Source organism: Colobus angolensis, unplaced genomic scaffold (genome assembly GCF_000951035.1).
Source record: "Colobus angolensis palliatus isolate OR3802 unplaced genomic scaffold, Cang.pa_1.0 Scaffold11, whole genome shotgun sequence".
Lineage (NCBI taxonomy): Eukaryota > Metazoa > Chordata > Mammalia > Primates > Cercopithecidae > Colobus > Colobus angolensis.
Window position 1 is genome coordinate 5,469,386 of NW_012112030.1, and position 17,988 is coordinate 5,487,373.

Genomic DNA, 17,988 nt, shown 5'->3' on the forward strand with positions numbered 1-17,988 from the left:
GGCCAAAATTTTTGATAAATCCCTATGGATTTGTTTTTACTCTGTCAAGTGACAGTCTGTCTTTCTCAGCAAGGGTTTTTGTGTTTGTTTGTGTTTTGGAGGAATAAGATTAGCCACAGATCCTACAGAGAAATCAACTAGAGAGGGTGTCTCCCCTGACTCCTGAAAACCCTGCATGAAAGGGCAATTCGCTACATTGTGCCTGAAGGTTGCTCGAACGAAGTTCTCCATCTTTGGACAGAATTGAAAGACATTTCAATCCCAGTGATATTAAATGTTATTTTGGCAATCTGTTCAGAAGGCAAAATAAACATTTGTAAAATCCTTTGATTTTTGTGTCTTGGTGTCTGTAAATTTTTCACCCCACTGGGATGAAAAATATTAAACTTCAATTTGTTCTGAGAAGGAAGTCACTCCTAATTAGGAAATGATACAAAACTCTTACGAAAACTTTCCTCAATTCTTAATAACTCCAGATCTTTCAGAGACTTGTAATTTTCATTAACTTTCCTAAAGGATAAACACACAGATAGTAAACTATAATGTAAATAAGTTTTGTAAACAACAACAAAAAGCAGTAACTGCAAACTTGGGAAGTAACCATTCTCTGTTACCAGAACAGGATTTCTTTTAGAAAATAGTTTATGACGTCAGGTGCGATGGCTCATGCCTGTAATCCCAGCAGTCTGGGAGGCTGAGGTGGGTGGATCACCTGAGGTCAGGAGTTTGAGACCAGCCTGGCCAACATGGTGAAACCCCATCTTCATTAAAAATACAAAAATTAGCCGGGTGTGGTGGTGCACACTTGTGGTCCCAGCTACTTGGGAGGCAGAGGCAGCAGCATCCCTTGAACCCAGGAGCTGGAGGTTGCAGTGAGCCAAGATCGTGCCACTGCACTCCAGCCAGGGCGACAGAGTGAGACTCGGTCTCAAAAAAAAAAAAAAAATTCATTTAATCAAATCATATATTGTTATAGTATTACTGAGAGGTAAAATCATTCTTTGCAAGAATTCCCCCACCATCCTCCCATCACCCCTGCAGTCAATCTTAGAACAGAGAAATTGTAAAGTCTTCCTTACTTTCAGCTCCCAAGGTAAGACCTGAAAAAGCCTAGACTAATGTTTGGCAAGGAATAAAGGCTCAAAATAGTTTATCAATCTCTTTTTCAATTTTTTTCTAATATGCATATCCCAGCAGCCACTGACTCTGCTGTTTACTCCTGGAGTAACAGTTAGGTGTTTGGGAGTGGGAGGGAGGGGTGGGCTGACACAATAAAACTGATGCAGGCCCTGGGGCCCTGGAAGAAGATCAGAGGGGCTTAGGTTACTTCACCCAACCAAGTTCTGTTGCCTCACCAACATAAACATGGAGTTAATTCAATCAGCACAGGCTTAATGGTTCTGTAATTTTGAGAAAATCTTAGTGTTTCCTTTGAAATACTTCATATTTTTCTCACTCTTCAGAATAAAAAAACATATATTGATAAGGTTAAAGTTGCTGGTAAGAATGCGAGACCCTGTAAGAAACAGTCTCTAATACAATTTCGTTTCAAAATGTCTTACTTAAATTGCATTTACTTGTCTGTCTATAACAGGCTTTTATTCATGCTCAATCAAAAACAGCAATTTGAAATGTGTGTTTGTTTATTTTTGGATTTCCACTGCAGAATATGATTTATTTCTGTTCCGGCCCATGGCAAATTCCTGCACCTGTTTGAGGAAGACCCCACTAATCACTTTTTCCACATGTCTAACTCCTCCCAAGTCTTTTCTCTTCTACACCCAAAAGATGAACTTTCAATTTAAAAGCAAAATGTGTCATTTTTATGCCTAAGAATATTTTTACCATTTGGTAGGATTTTTAACTCATTACCATTCTACATTCAGTGCATATCTGTCTACATCAGTAATTCTATTTTGAGGCAGGTTTATTTTGTTTTAAACTGAAGTTTTATTATTTTAATGGTTCTGTTTCTGGATTTTTCACACTCCCAAAAGACGTGCTTACCATAATGTACCTTGACCCATGCTCGGGTCTAGTTGGGCGGGGGACATACAACCATGTCTATTGCTTTTTTCCCAACACCTATCCTTCCCTTTACCTTGGAGCTCCTATATCATCTGGGGAACTGAAAGATCCCTTTTAGATTTTCAAAAATGGGCACTGTTCTCTCAAAATAATAACCTTATTGCTCCTCTTAGTTGTGCCTTAAAAATGTATACATTTTCTTTACTCAATAAATTGCAAATTAACCTCTCTCAAATTCACACTTTTTTCTACAAAAAGGCAGGTTCCAAGGAGTGCTATAGTACTACAAATTACTGCTATTATGTGCCCTCATTTTATTGCAAAATCAATCATGAAAATATAAACATGTTTACCACTTTCAATGACCTTTAGTTGGCTTTTAATTCTCTGGTCACTCATTGGCTATGGTAAACACTACGTGGACTCAAAATAGATTTTTATGATCTTACAAAATCTTTATTTTTTGTTGTTGTGCCACATTTATTGAAAACATTACAGCACTGCAGAAAGAACCAAACAGCCCCCAGAGGCATTTTGAAATTCATCCCAACTGTAGGCTGAGTGATCGGCAGGTGGGACGGACTGCCAAAGTCCAAATGCTTCAGCATTTCCTTAGTGTCAGGATCTACTTCAATGATCTCCTGATCCGGGGCTGAGACCTTGGGAACATAACTGTCTCTCCTTTCTCTCTCCTCCTCCTGCAGCTTAATGGAAACACCTCTCAATGGGCCCCTCTGCATCTGCTTCATCAGATGCTTGACACAGCCTGCTATGTTATTAGGGAGCTTCTTGCTGGGGATAATGGCCATCTCCTCACACACGCACTTGTTTCTGTGGAAGTTGTTACCTACGCACATGTAATACTTTGGTATGATGACCCAGACCGCCTTCTTCACAGTTTTGGTGTGAACGTGCCCCATGTTGGCAGGTCCTTGGTTAAAGAAGAATTCTTATTTTAATACTATTTGTGGAGTCCTAACTGAGGAGAAAGGGTCAAGCTGGCAGGAGAACAGGAAACCAAAGAGAAAACAGCAGATAAGCTATGTGTCTGCCTTTCTTTTTGGTCTGAGACATGTAGCCCTCTTGCTCAGCTAACTCACAATCTTCCTGTTCTCAGCTATCACCACACCCTCGGCTGATAGAAAAATGCAAGTTAGCTCACGGCAGCCTTAGCATCATCCGTACCGTGCAACGCCTCTTTAGCACAAGCACAGGCACCATTTTGTAATTAACCCAGCAATATTTTCTCAAGAAATAATAATAAACTAGAAGGATGTAAATGAGAACCTCATTCTTTCTTTCTTACATTAATCAGTATTTTTAATGATTTTAAAGACTACATATGTGTGTATATGTGTGTGTGTATATATATATTCATCTATGTCACTAGTAAAAGAGAAAGAAGGTCCAGTGATCTGCTGATAAAACTATATAATTGACTCTGTTACGTGATTGCTTGTACAAAGACTGACTTCACATCATCTGAAGTTACTCTTAACTCATTCTCCTTGAAATATTATTGCTTCATTCTATATTAAATATATGCATACAATTCAATGTATCCATTGATCTTTTTATATACTTCTAAGAGAGAAAAAGCAAGTGTCATGTCTCATGGGCACATAATTTTTTTCATTTATTTATTCAACAAATAATTATTGAATGCTTGTTATTAGTAGATATACTTCTCAATAATAAGAAACAGTGAAAAACAAGACATCTCTGCCTTATATTCCAGAGAGGAGAGACAGGCAATAAACAAGAAATATAACTAAGTTCATTATATAACATGTCATAAAATGACAAGTGTTATTTTTAAAAAGGCACAGCCAGGGAGATCAAGAGTACCATAAGATTGGGAGTTAGATTTTGCAATTTTAAATGCTGTGATCAGGGTAGACCTCATTGAGAAGCTGACAGATGAGCAAAGGTTTAAGGTAGCGAGGAAGTTAGCTATCAGAGCATCTGCAGAAGAACAATAAAGGAGAAGATGATAAACGGTGTGAAGGCTTCCAGTCAAGTAGAAAGATTCTCAACTGCCAAAGAAAAGCAAGGAGCCAGTATGGCTGAGGTGGTGAAGGCAGAACATTCATCAGGGGATCCCGGGGTTTGTATGTACAGGTATGGAACATTTCATTCTCCTGAGCAAAACTTCCATTGATGATTCACTAAGAGCAAGAAAAAAGACTAGTCTGGAATGACTTACAATGAACACACCGGTGTTTCTGTAAATAGAATTATATGATTTGTAATGTGTTTGTGTATACGTGTGCGTGTGTGTGTGGCATCTTTTGTTCTATATTTGTGGGATTTATTGATGCTGAGGCAGTTAACATTATTCTATTTCATTGAAAAACACTATATGGTTACAATTGTACGAATATGCCACAATTTACATATCCTATTGTGAGACATTTGAGTTGTTTCAATTTGGAGCTATTATAAATAATGCAACTGCAAATGTTCTTATGCGTGACTTTTTGCACATTTACTGTCACTCTCCTGGATATTTATGTAGCGGTAAAAATTGCTGGGACAGAGGTCATGTGGATGGTGACTTCTAGTAGATAGTGATGATTCATTTTCACAATTGGATGAGAGATTCGGTTGCTCCACATCCCCACTAAAGCTTGGCATTATGAATCTTAACTTTAAACATTTTGGAGGATATGTAGAGGATTTCATTGTGGTGTTAATTTTCATTTCTCTGGAGACCAAGTACCTTTTCATAGGTTTATTAGCTATTTGGATATTCTTTTGTGTAAGGTGCTAGGCCTTTTTCTAATTTATTTCTGGAAGTCTTCGATATATTCTGGGTATAAGCACTTGTCAATTATATATACAGAAAATATCTCTTTCTTCTCTACGACTTTTCCTTTCACTCCCCTAATAATGTTTTTAATGAATAAAAATTTTAATTCTAGTATAAAAAAAGAAGACTGGGCTGGTAGAAGATTATTTTGCCACTAGGGCAGTTTTAAATAATGTGTATAGAAGGAAGCACGATTGCAGTATTGACTAGAGCAGGCTGGTGGAATTACAGCTCAGTTGACAAGCCCACTGGCCTGATCTCTGAATATTAATATAGTGTCATATTAAGTGTGAGTCTTTCTAACAAGACAAAAAGCACATTCATCATATTCTTTTTATCATTTGTTCTGCCTCTCAGTATCCATAAAGGGAAATACTTGAAGGATGGAAATATGGTCTGTAATCTCCTGATTTTTCCAGCCTGTTCTCTGCCAGCCCAAGTATTCACAAGGAGAGAAAACGTGCAGGATTAATCAGCATATTAACATGGTAGATAAATTTTACAACTAAGATTGCTGATTTTTTTGTTTATTAAAAGTATTGCTATTCACATCCCTTATGTGCTAATACATGCATTAATTTCATTCCCCATATGCTAATGATTCCAACTCTGCCTCCCCCAGTATATACTCCAGTGGCAAGGATACTTTCAGTCTCAACCCACTCAAAGTTGCTCAATGCTTTGTAAACACAGTTCTCTTTGAAAATAAAGTTGGTTTAGAAATATGTCCAAAGGTAATAATGTCTTTTGTAGAGTTCCTTTGAAAAGTAGCTTTATTTTAGATCATTTGAAAAATGTGCCATACAATTAATGTGTCAAAACTATTTGCAATTACAAAGTCAACTTTTTTCACATATATCTCTTCTCTTCTAGTCCCTGTATTTATTGCTATAATTACAGTCATAACTTAGCTTTTGTCTTGTCTTTTTCATTGAAGTTTTTGATGTTGTGATGACGTCTTCAGGTTTATCACTTTTGATAAACACATACTATTTGTTGGGGCACTATGACATTTATCTTTGACTTTGACATTTGGCTAAAATCTTTTAGGTACAGTCAACTTTGCCCTCAGTTTATGTCTATGTCATTTCTGGGATCCTTGAAATTGTGCATGATCAATAATCCTACGATTGTTGTAACTAATGATATAAAATCACTGTCATCATGCTGTAATATAATCACGGCATAACTTATGAGTTGATTTTAATATAAATTTTCTCTTTCACTTATAATATGTATTTTAGATATATCTCGGAGTGAAAAACACCTTGCTTGTCTCTTACAAAAAGACAAATCAAAATATTGATATTTGCACAAATGCTCTTAATCGAAGCATCATAAGCCCACTGTAGGTATCATATACCCATCTGTCTTAAAACAATTTCTGGTATAAGAAAAACATTATGCTAGAAATGGATTCTTTTGGCCTGTTCTGAAATTTTCTGTACTCATACATATTGTAGAGGTGCCAGAAATGATTACAATTCACATTTAAAATTCCCCTCTTCTCTTTTCCATCTCTTGTCAATGTTGTATTCCTCCTGAGAGTTCCATAAGAATAAAGCAGAAATCATGGAAAGAAATATCAAAGTAGGGCTGTCTCACTTCATCTAGGTAACAAATATTCAGCAAAACTCTTTATCTTAGAATTGCAGAGTGGGAGAGTCATCCCAGGAATATATATTAGTGAGTTTATTGAAATTAAAAATAATGCAACATTTTTTCCTGTAAGAAATAAGTCCAGTTTGAATGGTTATTTTGACAATAAGGACTGGCTTTGCAAGTCAGGTTACTGGTGGAGACTTTCGTTAAATGAAATGAACTAAATGTGCAGGTTATGGTTCTGATCAGATAAAAGCCTTTTATGAGGCTTTATATTGACAAAGTATATTAAAATAAATGATTTCAAAATTTCCAAACTTTCTGAGTATATTTGGTAAAAGTTGTGTTTTTAAGTAAGAAAGTAATGATTGGTGGCCGTTTATAAGTCCTTTTAAGCCTTCATTGAATACTTTCTAGGAACCGAGAATAAGAATGATCATAATGGCTGATTTCCAAATCCTGTTGCAATGGACCTGGTTTAGCACTTTGCTTTCAATAAAATTACAGAGGATTTATCAGCAGATAGATAATTGAAAGTAATTTTTAATGATTATAATGTGACCTCTGGCTTATAACATGGAAGCCTAAATATTTAAATAACATTGTTATAATAGAATGTCCCATATTTCTATTTCTTTCTTTATGTGAACAGGTTTTCTTGATGCTTACATCTATACAATAGAAGACAGAATAGCAATATTCTAGAATTGAAATAGAGCAGAGTAGAAAAATAGAGAATAGATTAAACTTGTTTTAATCCAGCAATAAGCAATATTCATCCAAGAATACACAATCTTATTTGAGGGAGCCAGCTGGAATACATGATTTATTTCGCTAAAAAATTATTTTTGAACAAAATGTTCTCATTTTTAATATTTATTAAGGTTGTGGTAGATATATATATAATTTTATAAATAGCATATTGATAATAATTTTAATGATAATGCAATCTAGGAAACATTTATTACTAATTAGAACTTTACAGGCTCAAGAATATTTTTTATAATAATCTTTGGTGATCTTTAGTTGCAGAAACATATAATAGGGCGATCAATAAAATATATTGAAGTATGCAACTCCAGGATAAAATTACCTGAGGAAGTAGAATGAAAATACAAGACTAAAAAGAAACAAGAGCGATATAAAGTTTCCTACTGTGAAAAAAGTGTTCATGTATGTTTTACAGGAATGGTGATGGGCAAAAAAATCACTGCAGTGTCTACATTTCATCGGATACATTTAAAAAGTGGTATTACATTTTATTTTTTAAATATCAGTATTATACTACACTTACCATCTTGATAATGGTGAAAATTTTAGATGTCAAGTATGTGTGAGATATTACATGTTTAATAAAATTCTTTTAAGGAATACAAGGAAAATGTTTGAAGATCCCAAAAGTATAGAAGCCTTAGCTGACAGTGCTGAGAAAGTATTGTGTTTGCCCTATAATGTCAAACATTTCAAATGTATCCACTAAAAGTTTTAATTAAAAATTAAAATGATAAAATTCTGATAATCTTGAGATTTATTCTTCTATTCCAGAAGTTCAAACTATGATGACTGTTTTTGTTTCATGCATACAAAAAAAGGATTTTATGTTTAGTCATTCGGCATTTGGTCAAATACAGGTTTGCTGCATATCTAAAAAGGATAGTCATGCCTGGAAAAAGTAATATAGAGACCTCTTAAAAGTCATTTACTGCTTACTGTAGGTTAATTCATCCCATATTAAGCTGATAGACAATAAGCACATTTATGGTAATTTAGGGGTGAGGGTGGGAGTTGGGAAGAGCTGGGAAGATGAGTGGAAGTAAGAGAGCATACAAATGGAGCCAAAATAAAGCAGAAGAGTTTTACAATCACCCAAGCAAGTATTTGTCAACTACCAAGGGCTAACACAATGTATTAAGCTACAGTTTATTCTATTTGACTTGGCATTTTTTCAGCCATAGTTTATCATCATTGGAATTTTAATAGTTTACATATCTACAGTTTTGCAGTTCACCAAGGGTTGTCACATACATCATCTTTACTTCTCCATCACTCTCAACAGGTCATATAGAAAAAGGTACGTCAAGATCTGCCTAGCCCCAGTTTAGATGTGAACACAATAAAATATTCCCCATTCTCAGAAGTGCCTATTTCTCTTCACATCTTATTTTATAGTTGAAATCAGTTCTTCATTCAAAATGTGCAAACTTCAATTTTATAAGGCCCTAGTTTTATTAATGTAACAATGGGACCTTTCTTCTTTTCAGTGTTTCATAAAAATAAATTCTAACATCTGAATCCCCCTTGGAAAGCAAACAGGATGATGCATCACTGTTGATAAAATATTTTCTATCACTCAGGATAAAATTAAATAAGAACGTTCATCAAAGAGAGATCATTTTCTTAGAGAATAAAAGAAGTTAATTGAATTTATATTCTAGATGTTGAATGAACTAAGAAATAGTAATTATATATTACATACGTTGTTATACCCAATGAACAGCCCTTTTTAAAATAATAAATATAAGAATGCCTATACAAATCAAAAGTGAATCTTTCAAGCAATGGAGAGGTTGCTCCCAAACTTATTTTATTTAAAATTCTGTGACAGATTTCTTTTCCGTGTTTCAGTGAAGAGCCAGTTAGGATGAATCTTGGGTGAAGAATATATGTCATGCTCCCTAGATTACCGAAACATATTTGGGATATGGATTTACATTAGTACCTTTTTTTAAAAATGCAAGAATATTGGTGTATTTCATCAAACCATGTAATTTATTTTGTATTTTCGTGACAATAGTTTTAAAACTGATTAATGACCTGAGGTAGTGGTAGCCTCAAACTACTATTTTTCAGGAATTTAGAAAATTTGAGAAAGTGGATAAAATAATACCTATAGTCATGAAAATTATCTGGAATTGATTTTTTTTATGCTGGAAGTAGTTAATATGTTACAAAAATAAATGATTGGCAGTTTACTTTCACTGCCCATCAGATGAAATAAAAACCAGTGAGCTGGAGCAAGAACAGGGTTAAAAGAATCGAGGGCTTAGACTCCCATTCTGCCCTCCTCCCTTCTGCACCATAATGGGAAATCAACTGCCCCAGCCAGTCTTGATCCTGCTTTTCCTGCTCCTTCCCAGTGATGCTTCAGCTGCTGCAGAACCGTAAGCACTATTTCCAGAAACTTATATTGCCCTCCTTTTTTCCCATCATATTATCTCTTTGATCTGTATTTCCTAATTCCCTACACAATTTTCTGCTGTCAAAGGGACCAGGAAGGATCAGCAAGTCACTACTACGCATGTGGAAAGAGACATCCTCCAATTTCAGGAAGCTCACAGACATAAGGCAGCAACATCTATGAAACATTTACCAGAAAAGAATATAAAATTCCTACCCAAAAAGGGATACTTTTTTATTGATTCATAAAATGGATTGCACGTCATGACAGTTGTGAAATGACTCAGTACCTGTGTTTTCCTCAACTCAGGGATTGCCAAGATGAATGTATGCTCTACAGACAACCCAGGAGTTGTGTGTCAGTTCACTCAATCCCTTGGCACACCTTTAGGAGCTGGCGTTAGGTCTTGGAAATCTACAGATTAACAAAATTCAGACGCTGCCCTCAACACCTCACAGTATGGAAAAGTAGAGAGATGGTGCACAGAGAATGAACTGTAGAAGAAAAACAGAAGCAGGCATTGCAGGATTCTGTCAGAATACTTCCAAAGAAAGCTCACTCTTCATGAGGCCTGATGGAAGAGAGAGGGCTTCACCAAATTCTGCACAGAGAAAGTCACTTTTGAGATAAGTCTTAGGAAGCAAATAGAAGTTTTCCAGGTAGACAGGGACACTCAGGAAGAGAGAGAAGAGTGTGCACACGTACAGCATCCCCAGATGTCGTGTGTCTGGGTGATTGTGAGAGGCAGTTGGTGAGAGGAGAGTGGTATTTTCTTCCGGGTGTATATGGCAGTATGTCTGGTGATTAGCCTAGCTCAGCTTGCCTTGTCTCCATCACCAAAGAGCTAAAGAAAGAAGATATTTTTGCTCCCATGGTCGTAGTGAAAAGCAATTCAGTTTCTCCCCATGTATTAAATGTTATATCTTTCCTAGTTTTCTGGAACAAAGAGATTTGTAGCAACATTCATGCAAACCCAAGACCACCTGCAGAGAGGTCCTTAATGCTTTCAATGATGATTTGTTGATTGAGTCACATTTTGAAATTTTTATCCAAAATACATAATAACTCATGGATTGCTTACCCATGGCTATTGACAGGTTTTCTAATATTACGTGGGTGAGTATTTCCACAACAGAAGAGAAGCATATCTGGGGTTTAATTTGTGGTTTTCTCAGTTCCTCAGATCTTTTGGGTTGGCCTTTGGAGAATACACTCCTGCTGAAATCTGTCTCTGTTCTATGATTGGTGACAAAAGCAAAAATTACTTAGAAAATGGCCATAATAATGATGTCTTTTTGACCCCTCCATAGTTAATTTGGACTTTTCCTCTCCACAGGCAGTACCTAGTGCTGGTCCCATCGCACCTCTACACTGGAGTTCCTGAAAAGGCCTGTGTCATCCTTAATCACTTGAATGAGACGGTGGCACTGAAAGTAACTCTGAGGTACGAAATGCAGAACAATCCCCTCTTCACAGACCTGGTGACAAAGAGGAACTACTTCTACTGCAGTTCCTTCATGGTCAGTACTGCTCCTTGAAATAAGGGAGCTGGAAAGAGAAAGAGCATATTATATTAGCTGATACCTTTGGTTCTGATCCTTTGAAAATAAAAATGCATAATGAAAGAAAAATGAGAAATACAGGTGAATCTCAATTTACATTTTCTTTTTTTTTTTTTTTGAGACGGAGTCTCGCTCTGTCACCCAGGCTGGAGTGCAGTGGCATGGTCTCATCTCACTGCACTCCACCTCCTGGGTTCACGCCATTTTCCTGCCTCAGCCTCCCAAGTAGCTGGGACTACAGGCACCCGCCACCGTGCCCAGCTAATTTTTTTATTTTTAGTAGAGATGGGATTTCACTGTGTTAGCCAGGATGGTCTCAATCTCCTGACCTTGTGATCCACACGCCTTGGCCTCCCAAAGTGCTGGGATTACAGGCGTGAGCCACCGCGCCCGGCCTCAATTTAGATTTTTGGAATGGAAGTTCTACTGAATATGCTCACATGATATTTACAAACAAGTGTCATGCATAAAATTTAACAGTAGTTATAGAAAGGATTTAATCTGATCTTAAATTTCTGAGGTAAATAATATTCATGCCATTACAGATAGAAACACTGAGATTTATAAAGTCAAATAACTTATATAAGATCTCACCAATGGTTGATTGTTGATGTATTATCCTTTTAATCTTTTACTACTTAAGGTATTAATTGTTTAATCATACATGACTACCACAAATAATAACATAAATTTTCTTTTGAGACAGGGTCTCTTTCTGGCACCCAGGCCGGAGTGCAGTGGTGCCATCAAGGCTCACTGCAGCCTTGGCCTCCCAGGCTCAGTTGATCCTCCCACCTCAGCCTCCTGAGTAGCTGATACTATAGCTGGTCTTGAACTCCTGCGCTCAAGCAATCTGCCCACCTTGGCCTCCCTAAGTGCCGGGACTATAGGCATGAGCCACTGTGCCTGGCCATATAATATATAATGTTGTTGATCTTTGAAAAATAAAATTTAATAATTATTTTAATATCACCATTTTACTGGGAAAATGTAAGCATCCCATTTCAGTCATAACTGGCTTGAAAGAATTAGTTCATCTTATTGCAATATTTTCTCCTTCAATCATGTTACTGTCATGTTACAACATCATAATAATCTACTTTTAAAACAAGGAGCATAATCCTTGACTTTGTCCCTTACTAATTCTTAGGGACTAAACAGGAAGACAGAAACCCCTAATGGCTGAGAAATTCAGAAATAAGTCTGGGCAGATTCTTCAGCTCATTTCTGTTTTACAGATTCCAGAATTACCATCTTCCTGGGTGGTCATTGCTGTGGAGGTAAAGGGGGCAACTCTGCATTTCACAAAGAGCAAATCAATACGTATAACTACAGCAGAGAACCTAGTCTTTGTCCAGACAGACAAATCCATGTACAAACCAGGACAAACAGGTATGAGGAATCAAATGAGCAAGGGGAACTTTGGGAGAGGGGAGGAGCTTCTTTATTACTTTATTCTGCAATCCTGGGAATTCAGGCATGCTGTTACTACCCCAGGCTCCACTGGGAGATTTCACAGGAAAATACCTCTGTTTCAGTGAAATTCCGTGTTGTCTCTATGGATGTCAATTTCCACCCTTTGGATGAAATGGTGAGTCTCATAACGACGGGTGACGGTTGAGGGAAAGTATAAGGCCTATTCTTTTAGGAAACTTAAGACCAATAAAAGAGGTATTTTAAACCCACCGCAGGAAGATCTCATAAGGATATCTCTGCTGGAAGAATAAGGGAGGTCAGAATCAAGGCACTCCATAAACCACATTCTTAAAATGAATTCAGTATGCAGTTGAAGTTGTCCTTTTAAAGATTCCAGTTACTTTCATTAAATAAATGTGTGAATTTGATTTCCCTCTTAAACAAATATCATCTGTGAAATAATAATAAGCTTATTATTCGGACCTTTTTATCTAAATAGGTTTCCTCAATTGTATGTTATTTAACAATAGGAAAGTCATGACTTCTTGAAAGATGTATGTCCCACACTAAACATATAAAGTGCTGTGAACCAAATGGGGTATTTCCTCATTTGGAATATACAGACTCACTTTCTCTGGCCCACATACTCTGTCAGTGCTGGTGTCATGGTTTTCTCCTTCTATATTCTACCACATGCTCATATTATCTTTTTTTCTTTTCAGTTTCCAGTGGTTTATATTGAGGTAAGTGGTATATTGTACATTACAACTGGAATGAGGACTCTCTACAAGTTACATTAAATTGCCTCTGTCCCTTCCCTCATCATTTCACCAAAGCTAAACAAATACTGTTTTTCTGTCCACCTTAAATTCTAAGTGGATAAGATGTAAATGCAGGAACATTTCTTGAGATGACTCCTCCAATATTTCTGACCAAAATAAATATACATAATACCAAAAAGAGGCATCAGTATGAAATGTTATCTGTAATATCTCATTGCTAGTAAACTTTTTGCCCTTATCTCAGGCTGGAATTCCTATAAAACTTTGTTAATACCTTTGGGCCAATTTACCAACCATCTGTGATCCAGCTGCCTATGTCGTTCTTACCTGCAAAGCTGCCCTTCTACTCAAAGGTATATATTTCAATTGTTTCTATGAACTCATCATATTTTCACCTATAGGACCCCATGAAGAACCGAATTTTCCAAAGGCAAAGTCTCAAATTGCAAGGGGGACTCATCCAACTCTCTTTCCCGCTATCAGTGGAGCCTATTCTGGGTTCCTACAAGATCATGCTGCAGAAAGAGTCAGGGAAGAAAATAGAGCGCTCATTTGAGGTGAATGAATATGGTAAGAATGCCCTATGTGTAAGGCATTTACAACATCAGAGTATTTAAGATTAGATAATTTTCACATATAGGTAAGAATCAAAGGTCTAGCATACAATAGTTGAAAATTAGCAAGCTTTTAAATTTACCCATATATTTGCTAAGTGCTTTTTACGCACTACCTCATTTAATTCTCACAATGCCCCTCTGGGGCAGATACTATTATTATTCCCATTTTGCAAATGAGCGTATCAGTACTGGAAAAGTTAGTAACTTAAAAAAATCACAGAGTCATTAAGGGGTGAGAAAGATTCGAATTGCTACTCAAACATAAATTGTTAACCAATACTTTGTGTCAGCTACATACACTATATGTCTATTTTTTATATTTTATAACAAAGTATTTCCTGGGGTTATTTTATGGTTGTCTATAACCTACACCTATACTACTCTAATCAACTACGATTCCTAAACCATATAATTTAGCAATCAAGTAAACTATGGTTCAACTAAGTATAGTAATCAACTAAACTTTAACACACTTGATTTCATTAGTACTCAACCATAGTTGATTACTAAGTCAGACATTGAAGCCATCTTATTAGTTATCAGTTATGTGGATTTTGTAATGTAAATTAAATATTTTATGCCATGACTGAGAAGTCCTATCACAAAACATGGTTCCCAAAATTCATCAGAACTGCCATCAAAATCACAGAATAGGATTATATTATAGGAATAACACCTTACAAAACTGTGAGAGAAGCTAGTAAAGTAAGAGGCCATCAGGAGGAGTTGACAGATGAGAGAAAATTACTAGCCAGTTCTGAAGCATGATTAGGGGTGTATAAATGTGAGCTTGCAAAGGCCTGGGAAGCCAGGAACCCTCAGCTGCCCAAGTGCACCAACCATGCAGAGGAGCTGACAGAAGAATCTATGGAAGATTATTACCTCTGCACTCCGCATAGCTACCACTTTAGTAGGCTTGTAGCCAAGTGTCAGACGGTAGGCCTGAGACCTCTGTTAGTCAGCAGGGCTAGCATTTGGGAGGAAGAGCTGGGCACAGGGAGGGAAAGAATAAGAATACATTGAAACCTATTGGTCCCACTTTGCCACATTAACTGTGATGATCTTCAGGGACTAATCATGCTGCCTTCCCTCTATCTGGGAAATCTTGCACAAATTCAGAGAAAGAGAGGCTAGGAAATGTATTATCAGCTTAACCAAGTGAACATAGCACAGACTACTTATGGTATGAATGACTTCTCCTTCTCAGTACTGTCCCTGTTGTAGCTGAAGTCATTTCATGTGATCACATGTTAAAGGTTCTGTCATAGCATCTACTGCTAATACTTGCAAGATCTCTGGCCCGCTCTCACCTTTGTTTTTTCTTTTTTATTAAAACAGTTTTGCCTAAATTTGAGGTCCAAGTAAAAATGCCCAAGGTTATTGGTTTTCTAGACGAAGAATTTGTGGTAACCACCTGTGCCTTGTGAGTTGCATTTTTTTTCCATCTCATTTCTATTTCCATACTCTATCTGAGGGGAGGTATTGTAAATAACAGTTACTAAACTTGGAAGTATTTTAATTAGGAGAGGAATAACTCTCTTTGTAGCTTGCCTCACAGCAGGGAGCAGGGACGGCAGCAGATGACACATCTGCTAATTGTAAAATCATTTACTGGACATTTGAAATGTGCCAGACAATGTTCTAAGTGCCTTGTGCTTACTAACATTTTTATTCCGTAAGTAATCCTGTGAGATGGGGAGGATTATTATCCTCAATTTACAATGGGGAAACTATAACATTTAGAGAATAAGAAATTTGCTCACATTACTGCAGATAGTAAATGGTAGACTGGAATTTAAATCCAATGGTCTGGAACCAGACCCCAAACTCTTCACCACTATTCTATATTGGTTCTGCAATTTAAATAGCAATCTAGCTTTATGAAGCATTTATGTATCCTAGACTCAGTGCTCAACTGAATCTAGGCCATCCAACTAAGGATCTCATGCTCATGCCTTCTGTGTCCAATTACCTCCCTTTTCTTCACTGCTTCTAATTAAACTATGGAAAGACATGGGAAATCGTTGAGAGAAAGTTAGGCTCAAGTCCTGGATGCATATACAGAATTAAAAATACATATTGTAGTTATTTCTTCCTTCGATTGCCTTTTAGTGCCTTTTAGTGCACCACGGCATCCTCCACACACACGAGACAAGCGTATGTCCCCTCTTGCTTTTGCGAGCAGCATGAGCAACATGTTTTCATCCTTCTCACTAGACTCAGTGCTTTAAATTTTTCATCAGAGGGAAAGCCTTTTGATCCAGATTTGAAGATTCCAAAAGCAATTGGAATTTAGTAGATGATTGATGACTTTATCAGCACTTAAAGGAATTCAGGGGGGAAAAGAACGATAAAAAGGAGAAGCTTGGGGAACTGACCCTACACCTTATCTCCCCCATCATTTGGGTGAAAGCAATAGATTTCAAACATCAGTGTTCATCAGAATCTATGGGGTGAGGGGTGTGCTTACTTAAAATGCAGATTCTCTGGCCCCATGTCCAAAGATTCCAACCATACATCTGAGGAAAGTCTCAGAAATCTGCATGTTAACATGTATCCCAGATCATTTCAATGTTGGTGGTCCACAAAACACTTTTTTGAGAGACCACAAATTAGTTATGGCTGTGTGTCATATCCTTCTATCATATTAGGCAGAATCAAACTGAGTCATTATGTATAACATTTTTGTTTTATAGCTACTATTTTCCATCTAACTTCTCATTTATTTTCTTAAAGTGCTTATAAATCAAGGAGAACTCAGAAATACGCTCTCTACATAGTCTTAATATGTTGCCCTAAAACAATGCAGGAGGTGTTGTCAAAGCTGGAATCATGACCTAGATAATCTGACAGCTGAGAAAGAGGGAAATAGGAGCATCTTCCAGTAAAACTGCAGCTAAGAGGGAAGAAAGCTCTGAGAAAAACTAAACTGGTAATTTTCCATTTGGAGTTGTTTCAAAAAGATTCTTCTAGTACTTTTTCTTAGAGTTATGGACAATTAAGATGCAGTCTCTCAGATTAAGTGTTTATAAAATGCAAATAATATGGAAGGTAATAAATTGCTTAAGGTGGATGTATGAATGGATCAAATCAGTTGAAGAAACATCAGTATTATTTGTATTAAGTAGCTTTTTGCATGGCCACCTTATTGTTATAGGTACACATATGGAGAGCCTGTCCCTGGTACGGTGACACTTAGTGTATGCAGAAAATACTCATTATACTGTTTCGGCTGCCACAGCACACATTCACGAAGTATCTGTGAAGAATTCAGTCAACAGGTACGTGGAAATCACTCTCCTCAGGACGCTAAAACCAAGGTTTTCTCTTCTCATGGATTACAATAGTGAATACAATACAACAGAGAATAATGTTTGAAATACCCATCAAGCAAAATGATGGAGTGGGGGAAAAATTGTAAGATGGTCTGGCAGTGTTAAGGGCTCACTTGTTTCTAGTCATATTTATTTGGTTAGTTTGGTAATTTCCTTCCAACAGCAATCAAAATGCCAGATATAAGGGCATAAAAGGACGTGGAAGGATCCAAAGTTGGCTTTTATCAAACAGAACAGAGAAAAATGTGTGTGGCAGGTGTTAAGAATTTGGCTAGTGGGAGAATCAAATGGCATGCCATGGAAAGTAAACTGCGTTGGAATAATGTTAAACAAGTATAAGGCTGAAAAAAGGAAGACTTCGAAGGACAAAGGATTAGAAGTCCAAAACACGTCAAGGAAGAAGTGGAATAAGAATAATTAAGGGAAACAGCTGAAAGTAGAATATGATGTATTAAAAAATAAAAGGCAAAAATTACTGATTCCAGAGGCAGAGTATGCAAAAAGTCCAGGATGTGGCAGTATGAGCAGACACTGTAGGGGTGATGCAGGGCAGGTAAGCCCCCACATGGGGGTGTAGCCCAAGAGAGTTCTTTTCTTCACCCGGGAAAGAATTCAAGGGCAAGCCAGAGGTGTTAGAGACAGCAACGTTGATTGAA

General features: G+C 36.8%; 1 protein-coding gene and 1 pseudogene across 1 annotated transcript in view; one reads left to right on the top strand and one right to left on the bottom strand.

Annotated features, from left to right (window-relative positions):
• LOC105521335 overlaps positions 1 to 2,948 on the bottom strand; it is an 11,913-nt pseudogene extending 8,965 nt beyond the window's left edge.
• A 6,575-nt stretch (positions 2,949 to 9,523) lies between these two features.
• LOC105521339 (alpha-2-macroglobulin-like) overlaps positions 9,524 to 17,988 on the top strand; it is a 50,043-nt gene continuing 41,578 nt past the window's right edge. The window contains exons 1-8 of the mRNA XM_011955552.1: positions 9,524 to 9,603; positions 10,957 to 11,140; positions 12,421 to 12,574; positions 12,721 to 12,773; positions 13,321 to 13,341; positions 13,782 to 13,950; positions 15,336 to 15,420; positions 17,155 to 17,278. Of these exons, the coding sequence (XP_011810942.1) occupies positions 9,524 to 9,603; positions 10,957 to 11,140; positions 12,421 to 12,574; positions 12,721 to 12,773; positions 13,321 to 13,341; positions 13,782 to 13,950; positions 15,336 to 15,420; positions 17,155 to 17,278 (870 nt within the window). The remainder of the gene's footprint in view (positions 9,604 to 10,956; positions 11,141 to 12,420; positions 12,575 to 12,720; positions 12,774 to 13,320; positions 13,342 to 13,781; positions 13,951 to 15,335; positions 15,421 to 17,154; positions 17,279 to 17,988) is intronic.